Raw genomic sequence first — 14,406 nt, forward strand, 5'->3', positions numbered from 1 at the left:
TTCTTAACGTAGATTGCCATCAACCTTCAGATTCTACAAGTTGATTATCAATTCTATTTTCTCTCCCTATTAGTTGATTCATCTTGTAAGCAATAACTTTTGTCCTTCCTCGAATTCTGCTTGCATCTTTTCCATGTTGAGATGGTATCTCACGATATTGACTTCATCTCTACATTAATTAACTTCAACATGTAAATCGTCATTGTTAACCATTTTAGGCTTCATCTTTTTCTTTGTAAACCCCCCTCTTCTTTTTAAATATTTTTTACTATAAAGTAAATTTATAATAAATAATTAATTAATTAGTGAGTAGTAATAAATAATTATTAGTTAAATAATGATAATGATAATGATAATGATAATGATAATGATGATAATGATAATAATGATAATGATGATAATGATAATAATCATAATGATAATAATGATAATGATTATAATGATAATAATCATAATGATGATAATGATAATAATGATAATAATAATAATGATGATAATGATAATGATAACAATAATGATAATAATCATAATGATAATAATGATGATAATGATAATGATAAAAATGATAATAATAATAATGATAATAAGAATAATAATGATGATAATGATAATGATAATGATAATGATGATAATGATAATGATAATAATAATAATAATAATAATAATAATAATAATAATAATAATCATGATAATAATAATTGATAATAATAATCATAATCATAATAATAATAATAATCATAATAATAATGATAATAATAATCATGATAATCATGATAATGATAATGATAATAATGATAATCATGATAATTGATAATAATAATCATGATAATAATCATAATCATAATAATAATAATGATAATGATAATAATCATAATAATAATTGATAATAATAATAATAATCATAATAATAATAATAATAATAATGATGATATTAATCATATAATAATCATAATGATAATAATAATAATAATAATAAATCGGCCTGGAGTATGCCGTAAAACTGCTTCTGCTTGGCTAAGAGCTCGTCTTCCTCGGACGTAAGGAAACAGGTTAACGGCCCAAGACCCAGAGGCATCTGGCAGGAGTGAAAGCCTACTCCCTTACGGACCACCAGCGGGTTATTACAGGTGGCGTGGTTTTCCTTGATAACGGTGATGAGTCAAACTGACATTCGCGGATAGCAGCCAGAGATGGCTGTCCTCACTGTTGGTTTGACACCTGAGTTTGATAGGTTTTGCCACCTTCGGAAAAAAAAAATTAATAATAATAATAATGATAATAATAATCATAATAATGATAATAATAATAATAATAATACCAGAAATTTAGTGAATAAAGTCTATCTTAAAATGTGCAAGTGACAATCGTGTACGACAAATTCAAACAGTGTACTGTGTTTGTATGGGGTTGTGGATAGCACTAATTAACACACACAAATGGTATTGTGCCGACACAATAGGGATAGGCAAACAATGAGCATTGATGGAAGTTGCGGTAGGAGTGGTTGCGATGGACGGTGGTGGGGCTAGAACATACAATAGTGGTTATAGTGATCCAATGATGACAATGCGGGATAGAGAATGCGGCATGCGAACAAGGGCGGCGACAACACACAATGGCAATGGTGGATAAGAAATGCGACAATAACAACCATTGCAACGACGACTAAAAGTGGCTCGAGGGAACTGGGCATACAGAACAATACAGAATGTGTACAGCGGATGCAGAGCTAGCAGCTAACATGGCTCTAACACCAATGTTACAATTATCTTTGTTGCAAATACATAGACATAAGTATATAAAATATATATTTATGGATAGAATGAATGATGATAATATAATAAACCTTCGTGATAGTTTACTTATAGCATAACTGGTCACAAAGTGAAAGGGTGCGTGCCTCTTGACTTTTCATTTAATTAGATTAATTATTAATTATTTAACTTATATAATCATGTTTATAACAAGTTTCTAAAAAAGCTAACAAATGCTCGTAATACGAAGATATATATGTCCACAGAGACTCTAAACACATTGAGTTGATATAAATATTATTGTCTTCTCACAATCTAAAAACCATCTTGGGTGGATGTGCATGTTAGCTACCCGGTGTTCTATTTTCGAGAGTAATTAGGAAAATGTGTGATTAGTTCAAATTGAATATTTTTATAAGTCAGATTTGTTTAAAAAGATTTTGGTTAATTGATATTGCTATGTATGCTGATCATCAAATACTCTTTACTAATAATCGTAAACACTTATTACTATGATAGCCTACAGTAATGGCTGCAAACAATGATTCTAGAAGCCACCCCAGTCCATTCATTGTGATCGGTTTGTAGAAGCCCTGGACTGTTGAAAGAAACGAAATCACTCATGTTCGTGGAACCAACGCTTTAGGATTAAACCAAGAAATGAGAAGGTATTATTAACCAGAAATATTAAAAGAGAATCCACCAGTGGTGTAGATATCGTGAAGTGGTATAAATTACCTACTTATCGAAGGGAGCATGTAGCAAATGGAAGTGTTACATAAAAGATATAACAACTGGTCTTGCATTATTTCAGAAAACAAAAATGCAGACTAGTTATTTGCCTCGCTGGGATGGTTTTGTGCAGCATAAGGATAGATTATGACATATCCACTTTCAATTCATTTACTTGTTCTTATTTTTAATTCTTATATTCTACTTCTACTGAAATGTAAAATGCTGTGTTTTTCAAAGACTCGCAATCAAAACAGCAACAAATTATTTTCCATCATTACATTGGAAGGTAAATTAGTAATCATAACAAGTATGCCTACACTGCTGATGACTTTGGAATCATCTCCAACTCATATGACATCAATTATCTCACTTTGTACAGAAAGGTAATACGAGGTGAAATATTTAAAAATAGATCCTATTCATGTAACAAACTTTGACATGTGTTCAGTACCTCTCATCTTTGGGACAACGAAAAGCCAGAAAGCTAAGACCTTAAAAGGTAAGAGAATGATTAAGCGAAGTTACTCTTAACAGTGGTACAACCAAACTTTATATAAACAATAAGCTCTGGGTTATTTGTTAATTAATCAATGCAGTACAGAGACAATAGAGATACCATTGTAAGTTACGAATAATTTCCATACCTACTAAACAAAACGTTTTGTAGAGTAACTTGTTCTACATTCTAGGAATATCTGACTATTACAAGGTATACAAACAGAACCTGGTAACCTTTGTATTGAACCAATTTTTTTTTGAATTAGCTTAACATGTTTCCGAATTGGATTGTCCTTGTCAGAGGAGCTAGTCTGAAGAAAACACGCCATTGCAGTACCTGAAAAGAAGAGAATTTTATCAGCATCTGAGTTATGCAGCACACCATATGTAGATGCTGAATTCAAACACTACAGGAAAAGTATAACCTAAGAGGAGACCCTAATTTCTTGGTGGAATTTAATTGTCGCTTTCAATGTTTATAGCCAGTAACAATGGAAGATGGGAGAAGGCAAGTGAAAATGAAACATGCTGCACTCTATTCAATATTAAGCATTAAAAAGCAGGGTTCTAAAAACTGATAAATCCATCTGAATGCATTTAACACCATGAAGTAATTTCTATACCTTTTACTAAACTTCTCCACAGCATCAGATGCATAAATAAGTGTCTCACTAGCTTTTTCAAGGACCATATAAAGTTCGTTTCTTCCATCAACTCTGCAAATGATCCATGAACTGTTTTTTGCTCTCATGCAAACTTCCAAATCATGCTCATGAGTAGGATCATCTCTCTCTGCTCTTTTTTTCACCAAATCAACTTCTGCTCTCAACTTGCATAAAGCAGCCAGGGAGCCCTGGAAGGATGAAGTAAATCTTTATCAGAAAAGAAATTATAGCAGCTAGCCTAATTGCTACAATATCATTGTGTTATCTTGGTTAAAAACTGAAATCGACTAAGATTATCTGTAAAGAAATGCACTACAAGGAAAGAAGAAAGACCCAAGAAATCAAAACTACCATTTGCAGCATTCTTTCGCAACAATGGAATAAGGAACAGCCAATTTATTTACATTATGCCACTTTTCCCTGTAGCATTCCCATATCTACGAATCTAATTTGGTCAGTTAATACATGAATAGTCACATAATCTAATGACTATTCATAAATCATGTTGAATGGAGATTTATTATCAGAAAGAACATTATTGAAGGGAAGGAAGCTTGAAAAAAATATGAAAAGAATATTAAGTGACATGCAAGAGGACAAAACTAGGGACTTCAAGCAAAGATAGGAAAACAACCAAAAAAACTGTTCAGGATCATGTTATCAGAACCAGACCAGACTGGAATGAACTGGTTGGTCCGACCGTTTTCGAGGGAAAATTGGTCCAAACTGGTGTCACGGACTGGAAAAGGCCCATTCAAAACCTAACCGGCCAATTCATGCAATGCCACCAAGGACCCTTTGAATGGTTTTTTTTCAAAGCGATAATTTATGAGTGGGGAAGGAAGCCTAGTATTTGACCATATTGCCCTACTAATACTATGCAATTAATGGTAATGTTAAATTCTTAAAGCAGAAGTTTCATCCTTTTACTTAAATTTTTAACATTACCATTAATTGAGTCAGGATGTTTGAGTGGCTCTGACCTCATTGGATTTCATACGGAGAAAGTAGAATTTTAGATCCCACTCAAAATTAGTAGAGGGGTTGCAATGTTACCATTGGATTTTGTCATGTCATGTATGAAGGTATGGAACTAGTATTTAATCAAGATCACCAAGACCTCTATGCACCTTGATGTTAGTGGTATTGATTGTTGAACTCCTCTATCATGACCCGACTAAAAATGTACCCATTACTCAAACAAAATCTTGACTTGTTATGCTAAGCTTTTTCTATTTTATTTTAATGCTTAGAGTGTGATATTGATGATGAAGATCCCAATATAGGCAATGATTTTGATGATATGTAGGTATTTGTTGTAGCATGTTTTTTTTGGATGCTAAAGGCCATCTAGAGCCTGTTTGTTGATGTATTTATTATTCAGAGATGGATTACACTCCGTGCTATTTGGTTATGTGCACCCCTATATGCTATATAAATGAGAATTGTTGCTTATTTGTGTATAAATGGTTTGGATTCATATGGATGCACATGAATATATATGCTTTTCTTTGAAATTTAAATATTTTATTTGTTTTTGTTGACCAGTTTTATGGTATTGTTTTTCACTGGTTCCAGTCCATTTTTGACTGGTTCTCAATTCAGGGGATCTATTGGTTTGGTCAATGGTTCAGTTCTAATAACATTGGTTCAAAATGTTGAGAAATCTAAGGGCGGCTAGAGTAGATGATTTCTCTTAACTTGATAACTGCTTGTGATATACTTTTACTTGATTAACTTCTTCTTTCAATTGATTATTATTAGTATTCTTTATCATCAAACAACTACCAAACAATAAAATCATTGAGACAATAGGACAAAAGATGTATGTGATCAGCTAGGGCCAAAACCTCTCCAACTGAGAGGAAAACCCACACGATTTTTTCTCTTCTTATAGAACTTCAATTGACGAATTCGAAGACCTATGACCCTTGACCAAGAGCCTCTAAGACCAAGTCAAACCTTGCTTCCAGCAAATTCTGCAATTTCGACTTACCCAACAGTGTCTTCTGGAACTTCGACTTGCCCAACAAATTTTTCTGCCCAGCAAATGTAGAAACCCTAACACGAGAGAGAGAGAGGCACAAAAACTTCAATCTAGTCCTTCTCCTTCTTTTTCATCCTTTTCTAGCTTCTATCTTGAGAAGATTGAATTTGCTTTAGTGAGTCTCCAAACGAGGTCAAGTTCCTTCTTATTTATAGGCTTGAGAGGGATATGAATTGCTATCTTTAGGCCGACTTGTCCATTCATGTAGGCCGACTTGATCTTTGCACCATGACAGGGTCTTGGAGGGTCTTTTGACTCTATTTTAACTCAAACAAATTACTTTTACAATATGAAACATGCCCAAATGGATCTTCAATAGATGACAATGACATAATTACTTATAGACCAAATAGCAAGCACTAGAAGGACTCAATGGGTGCTTGACCTAAGAATAAATTTCCCTTGAGTATGAAACCCATGCCTCAAGAATCAACGATAATAAATTTATTTTTCTTTTCATTAAATACATAAAGTCATGATTCCATATGTCATTATGAAGACTGAACCTAGTTACATATTTCAACACTCCCTCTTAACTAGGGAGGTATTCATAATTTGTACAAGGTACTTGGACATTCACAATCTGAAGATTTCTCATAAGAAAAGTCGGATTGGTAACCCATCTATTTAGCATCATATCGACCAACATTGTCACATAGCAAGGCCTTAACTAACAACTCTATCTCTCCACAAGATCAGAGCACAATGCTAGTGAGACCAATGACTTATAGACACCATCATCATTGTCTCTCAAGGTACATACCCCACCCAGGTGTTCACAGAGTATGTCCTTCCAGGACTATTCTTATCTTGGATTCCTAGTCCTCAAAGAATATTGGTCCTCTTTGACTACTCTTATCTTGGATTCCCTACCTCATCCTCAAAGAGTATCAGATGCTAGATGCTTACCCAATCCTCCATTCTTTCTTCCCAAAGTGAAGACAAGAATGATGTGTCTATCTCTCCCTCTCAACTAGGGAGGATATACCCATTCCTATGAAAGAAATGTACCCAAGCTCCCTCTTAACCAAGACTTGCTTTCATCAACTTTCTACTCAAGGTGGAGATCATGGGACTATCAGTGCCTTTCGATGTCATGAAGTTCATTTATGGAGTCTTCATCTTTTGTAGGGCATCGACCATCCATCACTTTCCTTCACGAGCCACATTGGTCATGTCATCCTTCACTCTATCGAAAAGTGATCCTCTAGTCTCCATTTGGCTTTTCTTCATATTGCTACCTCTTCCAGGTCATGTTTCTTTCAGGATGTTCCAGCCAACCACATGATTGCTAGTTGTAGGTGATATCTACAACTCCCTTTTGGTAGCCCTGTATCAATCCATCCAGATGTTTTTTCAAAAAATAAAAAATGAACATCAAATCAAAGTTACCTTTTGTGATGACATTTCATCATGACATCTTGCTTGCCTGCAACATCAACATCCTTCACTTTCATAAACACATCTCCAAGTCTTTCCGTGTCAAGGGTCCCTTTTTCTTTACAGACCTTATCAGGGTCTTCATACCTTCTCTATGGAGATGTCATAGCCAATTCTCCTAGTCATCAGATATTGATTACCTTTTCTTAAGTAACCATAGTTGCATCTTTCACGATCTCTTCTTTCTCTCTTCGCATATTGCTTCCCAAGAACTCCATAGTTCCTTATCTAGATTGTCAACCATCTCATATTCCACATGAGGACATATTATGTTGATTTCATCTTGTCAATATGAGAACCATGCTTTCATGCATCTTTTTCAAGGGAAGAAATCCTTAATCATGCTCTCAAGATAGAGCATTTACTTGTGCTATCTGCAACTATATGATGACATGACTTAAACTATCAAATATATGCATACATACCTCTTTTCTCTTTTTGGTCATCTAGACTTCCTTCGACAACTTCCTTTCCTTGATTGAAAGTACTCCAATCATCTTGACTTGTTGCACTCCTTTGTCACCATACCATCATCCTTCTAAACAATGTGTCCCACACAAGGTGAAGTGATCAAAGAAACACTTTCTTCTTTCAAGTAAAGGTGAACCTTCTAATGAAGATTCCAACAGAGGATCTAGATTATCCTCATCTGACAGAAGCTCCTTCCTCATGATGATGATGTATGATGAATTTCTTCTATCACGCTAGATGGCTTTCATATGCACCACACATGCTTTTAATGAAGTTACCAAGAGCTTCTTCCTTTATAATATGACTACTACATCCATGCAGACTTCCACTTCAAGCTATCTTTCAAGCTTCTTATAATGATGTCATGAGCTCTTGCTTCAATGGTATGCTTCCAATATGATGCCATCTTCTACTAAGTTGCATCTTGTCATAATGCTCCTTATCTTGACTGCCATGGTTGAGGTCTTTTCTCTTCCTAGCTAAGCGTTTGGTGAAACCCTAATATTGAGAAACTATTCCTCTGCATTTCTTCTCATTAGGTTCTTCCACTTCTTCAATGATATGAGCTTCATTTCTTTCTTTCCTTTTGTTGTCCTTGAATTTCGGACAATCTCTTTTTTAATGCCCATATTATTGACAACCATAGCATTGGATTTTTGATATATCCTTCCTCTTCTTTTTCTGAGGACCAAACTTTCCTTTCCTCTTAGCCATGGCAACAAATGCTTGTGCTTGCTCGTTTGATCCTACATAGACTTTTTCCTTCAACCTGGTTTCTTCAATTTTACACAATGACCAAAGTTCATTGAATGGGGTAGCTTCCTTCTTTCCAAAGATGCTTAATGTAAGGTTGCCTCATTCCTCTGGTAGTGCATTGAGCATTATGGTGGTCATTTTTTTGTCGGACATTATTTCTCCCAACTATTGTAGTTGGTCTCTTATTTCTGACACCCTCATAAAGTATGAGGCTATTCCTTCTTCCTTTGATATCTTCATCTTGTAGAGTTCTTGTCTTAATGATATCACTTCTCCTATAGTACTTACGGAGAACAATTCTACTAGCTTGTCATATATTTCTTTTGATGTCTCCAACTTTGATACATAAGGTATGAGGGGATCCTTGATGGATTCTATGAGAATCCTTTGAGCCCTTACTTCCCCTTTCATATACTTTGCTAGAGCTTGAGCTTCTTCCTTTGGAGGTTTAGTGATTGTACCCTTAACATGTTCAACAACTTCATTCTCTATGAAGATCAAATCTGTCCTCTTCTTCCATGCAAGAAAGTTTGATGACCCAACCAATTTGTTGCTTTCCTTGCAAAATGAAGTCATTTTAACAGATTTAGACATATATATAAAGATACTTACTTGTCAAGTGAAGATGCTCCTTGATGTTAATATCTTCAACTTGATGCCTTCTTGATTTTGATGATGATAGAAGATGTCTTCCTTCAAAAGTTGTCCTTCAACGAGAGGGAGATCACCTTGATTCCTTGATGATGATGATTACGCTTCTTCCTGCTTCTCTAGTATGTAGAGACTTTTAGATGCTTCAATGTGTAGTTCTTCTATGGATGAGCTAGGGTTTTGAGGTCTTCTTAGTTCCTTCCAGTCACGCTTGTCAAACTTACAACTTCAGATTTCGGCCCTTCTTCAGAATTTCGACTTGCTATTGCAGGACTACAATTTTAGCTTCTTTTGCAGAAACCCTAGTTCATACGTGTGACTAGAAGATGGATGGATTTGTCTCCTTTCTCCTTCGCTTGAGATGGAATCTTCTTCTTATTAATTTGGCTTGCAAGGGAGACTTCTTTTGCCCCAAAACTTCGACTCTCTTGGAGTAGCTTATACTTCAGAATTTTTTGTTGCAAGATGATGCCCTAATCTTCGCACGTGTGGAGGAATATAGCCCAAAAACAGATCTAAGATGCTTCGCTTCTCTTCTTCTTTCTTCATTAGGTATTAGGTTTCTTTTTCTCTCTTGATCGAACTTATTGATGCTTTTCTAGTGCTTTAGCCCTTGAGTGTCCTTCTTTAAGCTGCCTTTCCTTGTCTTGTCACCTTAGCTCTGATACCATGTTGAGAAATCTAGGGGCAGCTAGAGTAGATGATTTCTCTTAACTTGATAACTGCTTGTGATATATTTTTACTTAACTTGATTAGCTTCTTCTTTCACTTGATTATTATTAGTATTCTTTATCATCAAACAACTACCAAACAATAAAATCAATGAGACAATAGGACACAATTTGTAGGCGATCAGCCAGGGTCAAAACCTCTCCAACTGAGAGGAAAATGCACAAGAATTATTTTCTTCTTATAGAACTTCAATTGACGAATTCCAAGACCTATGACCCTTGACCAAGACCCTCCAAGACCAAGTCAAACCTCGCTTCTAGAAAATTCTACAATTTCAACTTACCTAATAGTTTCTTTTCGAACTTCGACTTGCCCAGCAAATCCTTCTGCAACTTCAACCTTCCCCAAAATTTCTTCTACAACTTCGACTTGTCCAACAAATGTAGAAATGCTAACACGAGAGAGAGAGAGAGAGGTCCAAAAAATTCGATCTAGTTCTTCTCCTTAATTTTCATCCTTTTCTAGCTTCTATCTTGAGAAGATCGAACTTGCTTTAGTGAGTCTCCAAATTGTTAGTTTTGGTAGCATTGGATGTGCTCTAGCCATGAAAATTGGTGGAGTGTTGGAAATACTGAGAGGGGGGGTGAATCAGTGTTTCTTTTCAATTATTATTTTTATCAATTAAAAACATTTATATTTGGAACACAGAAATAGATAATAGGAATAGATGCTTTTATTAATATGATCTTTGCAATAAATCAAGTACAATCAATATATCTATATCTATATATATATATATATATATATATATATGGTTTCAATCAGTTGCCAAGCACCAACTTGGACTCTTTGTGAGGCTCCAACCTCTAGAGCACCAACTCTGTCTTGTCAAGGCACCAACCTCAAGGGCTCCAACCCTCTGTTGTAACTGTCTGGATCTGTTTGGTTGTAATTCTCTGCTCCCAACCCTGCTGGACCTATGACTTACTTCTGTCCTCCTGTTCCTCCCACTTCTGCCAGAACTTCGGCTTCCTTTTTTTTTAACAGTTCGCCGACTTTTCTAAACTTTCCTTGTTCTCTATTTTATATCCCTGATACACCTGACCTTTGGCTTCCTCCTTGCTTGCTTGAGCTTCGGCTTCCTCAACGCTCGCTTGATCTTTCAGCTTCCTCTGCACTCACTCTTCGGCTTCCTCTGTCTCTTCGAATTCATCAATACTCACACGACACTCAAATAAACTTAAGCTCGTGTTGATAAACTTTCGGGTCTGCTTTTTCCCAAGCCTTATCGCTTCAGTCTCCACCGTAAATCTTACCATCCCTTCTGATGGTTGATATTACACCCGACCAACAAAGCTGCTCGGTGATCCTGGGTCGTAGATCAAAACCGCATTTGATCCAACGCTCGACAACGATATCAAGTGAGCTACATGCACGAGGATTACCCGCCCGATAAAGTAGTTTCCTCTCTCCTCCGACATGCGACGTGTCAATTGCTTAATGGAATCAGGTGACTCCCTCCTATTACCACTTACCGCTTATTCTCAACCTAATAAACCATTTCCGCTTATAAACCCGCCTTTCTCTTTGACTAATGCCCGAGCTATTTAGCGCCCGATGACCGTAGATCTTCTACCATTGATGGTTGTGATGGCTCCTCCAATTTCCTCATCCGCTAATACTTAAATTAATCTCCGTCATTCATTTCTTTGACTTTACGCTGCGCGACTTAATCCTGGCCGCTCATTACAAACAATCTTGTCCGTTGATCTCCAAGATCCAACGGTTCCTGTGCGTTCAATCTTCATCTGTCTCCTCACTTTGACTTTGATTCATTTCTTCAGTGTTTTTCTTGTGGTTTCAGGTTTTCTTCAGGGTTTCGACCTTTCACTTTTCTGCTACTCAACTCTCTCTGAGCCTACCTTCTGCGAATTCATACATCGCTGATTCTCTCTGAGCTTCACTCTGATTCTTCAACCGGATTCAAAGACCCATTATGATTCCTCTGTCTCTTCTTCTCCTCTCTGTGTTTCGTCGAATTCTGCCTGCACACAACAACTAATGACCTCTTCCTCTTACGCTTTGGCTTCATGATGGCTTCCGATAACCTGTTTCCGATGAACTCTTCCAATATGCTTCTCTTGATAGCTCCTGTGACTTCCGATATTCTCTGCTCTGATATTCTGCAATACTCCTCTGATGTGTTCCTCTTCTGATGGCTTCCCTGATGGCTTTGCTCCTTGGCTTCTTGCTCCTGTTTCTTCATGGATCCACTCTGCTTGGCTTCACATCATTGTTTACTCATCCAAAATATTGCCATATTGACATCAATGACAATCTAGGTCAACAATCTCCCCCTTTTTCATTGATGGCAATATTCTTCTTCTCTCCCCCTTTGTCATTGATGGCAATATTCTTCTTCTCTCCCCCTTTGACATCAGTGGCAAAGGAGTGCACAAGGACTCCCCTTGTCGAACTGCTCCCCCTGTCCTGCAACATCTTTATGAATCAAATTAAGTGATGTTAAAGAGATAACCCCAATCTTTTGACAAAGATGTTCAAATGCTTCTCGAGGAAGAGGTTTTGTGAAAATATCAGCAATCTGCTCCTTAGTATTGATATATTCCAAGACGATGTTTTGTTCAGCTACTTGTTCACGAAGGAAATGATACTTGATTGGTATATGTTTGGTCTTTGAGTGCATCACTCGATTTTTGCTAAGGCTAATTGCACTTGTGTTATCACAATAGATGGTAATTGGTTGATTTGTACCTGTGTTAACATCTTTTAGAGCTTCCTTCATCCATAGTATTTGAGTACAAATCTGCGGCAGCCATATACTCTACTTTAGCTGTAGATAGTGATATGGATGTTTGTTTTTTGCTGAGCCAAGATACTAAATAGTCTCCCAGGAAGAATGCATTTCCACTAGTACTTTTCCGATTATCGACACTTCCGACCCAATCAGCGTCGGTGTATGCAGTCAAAGTAAGAGTTGAGCTCTTAGGGTACCAGAGACTGAAATCAGGAGTTCCTTTCAGGTATCTAAGAATTCTTTTTACAGCCAACAAATGGGATTGTTTAGGAGCTGATTAAAATCTTCCCACCATTCCTATTGCTTGCATAATGTCGGGTCTCGTAGCAATTAAGTACAGAAGGGCTCCAATTATTGACCTGTAAGGAGTTGCATCTACCGGAGGGGAGTCATCATTTTTTCTCAATTTGCAACTTGTGGTCATAGGTGTGCTCATGGGTGCACAGTCTTCCATTCCATATCTTTTAAGCATGTCTTTAAGATATTTGGCTTGAGATACTTGTAGTCCAAGGAAGTGAGATAACTCTCCTATCATTGACATCTCGAACTCTTTTGACATATTTTGAGAAAACTCATGGCTCATCTCATCATTATTACTAGAAAAAATCAGATCATCAACATAAACAAGTGTGCCTAGTAACTTATCCTCATCCGTCTTTATGTAGAGATTACTTCTTGCGACCCCCTTCTTGAAGCCTTGTTGTTGTAGATAGTGATCCAATCTTGCCTACCAAGCTCTAGGAGCTTGTTTCAATTCATATAATGCCCTTTTCAACTTACAAACAAAGTCTTTTCCTTCTGTTAGATTAAACCCTTCTGGTTGCTCCATGTAGACTTCTTCCTTGAGTTCCCCATTTAGAAATGTTGATTTTACGTCCATTTGATAGATTTTGAATCCTTTTGAGCAAGCAAATGCCAAGAACATCCTGATAGCTTCCACACGAGCTACTGGTGCAAATGTTTCTTCAAAGTCAATTCCTTCAATTTGTGAATAGCCTTTACAAACAAGCCTTGCCTTGTTTCTGATGATTTGTCCATCTCCATTCATTTTGTTTTTAAACACCCACTTGCTTCCTATTATGTTTTTGTCCTTTAGACGAGGTACTAGCTCCCATGTCTCATTCTTCTCGATTTGAGACATTTCTTCTTCCATAGCTTTTACCTAATGAGGATCCTTGCTTGAGTAAATGTTTCTGGTTTTATCATGGATAGAAGAGCAATATCATTTTTCTTTGGTGCATTTGTCATTCTTCTTCGAGTTTGCATCCCTTCATCTATATTGCTAATAATCTGCTCTTTCGGGTGATATTTTTGGAGAAGTTTCATCTTTGAAGGAGTTTGAGATGGTTCTTTTTCCTTGGGTATTTCTGTTGGAAATACTAAGGGGGGGTAGGGGGTGAATCAATATTTCTTTTTCAACTATTATTTTACCAGTTAAAACATTTATATTCAGAATACAAGATGAACAACAAGTATCAATGCTTTTATTAATATAATCTTTGCAATAAAATAGATACAATATATAAATGGTTGCAATTAGTTGCCAAGCACCAACTTGGACTTTTGTGAGGCTCCAACCTCTAGAGCTCCAACTCTATTTCGCTAAGGCAACAATCTTGGACTTAGGAGCACCAACTCCCAAGGACTTCAATCCTTCCAATTCCTGAGACACCAGTTCCAAGGACACCAATCCTTCCTACTTCTGAGGCACCAATCCCAAGGACTCCAATCCTTCTTACTTCTGAGGCATCAACCCCAAGGGTTCTGACCCAATCTTGTCAAGGCATGTTTGATAGTAATGTTTTTCTCTCAGAACTCTTCTTTACTGAGTTCTGTCTGTTTACAGCTTCACTATAGTCTCCATGCTACAACATCAATGACAATCAGTCTTCTTATGAAAGA

At 36.5% G+C, this 14,406-nt stretch overlaps 1 protein-coding gene across 1 annotated transcript in view; it reads right to left on the reverse strand.

The window, feature by feature from the left end:
- Positions 1-2,974: 2,974 nt before the first annotated feature.
- Positions 2,975-14,406, reverse strand: part of LOC149238883 (vacuolar fusion protein CCZ1 homolog) — a 383,381-nt gene continuing 371,949 nt past the window's right edge. The window contains exons 9-10 of the mRNA XM_089373214.1: positions 3,611-3,840; positions 2,975-3,324 (exon numbers count right to left, since the gene is read on the reverse strand). Of these exons, the coding sequence (XP_089229340.1) occupies positions 3,294-3,324; positions 3,611-3,840 (261 nt within the window). The 3' untranslated portion in view covers positions 2,975-3,293. The remainder of the gene's footprint in view (positions 3,325-3,610; positions 3,841-14,406) is intronic.

This window comes from Pinus tabuliformis, chromosome 8, assembly GCF_031772625.1.
Source record: "Pinus tabuliformis cultivar Carrire ecotype Pingquan chromosome 8, CPIR1, whole genome shotgun sequence".
In the NCBI taxonomy this organism is placed as follows: domain Eukaryota; kingdom Viridiplantae; phylum Streptophyta; class Pinopsida; order Pinales; family Pinaceae; genus Pinus; species Pinus tabuliformis.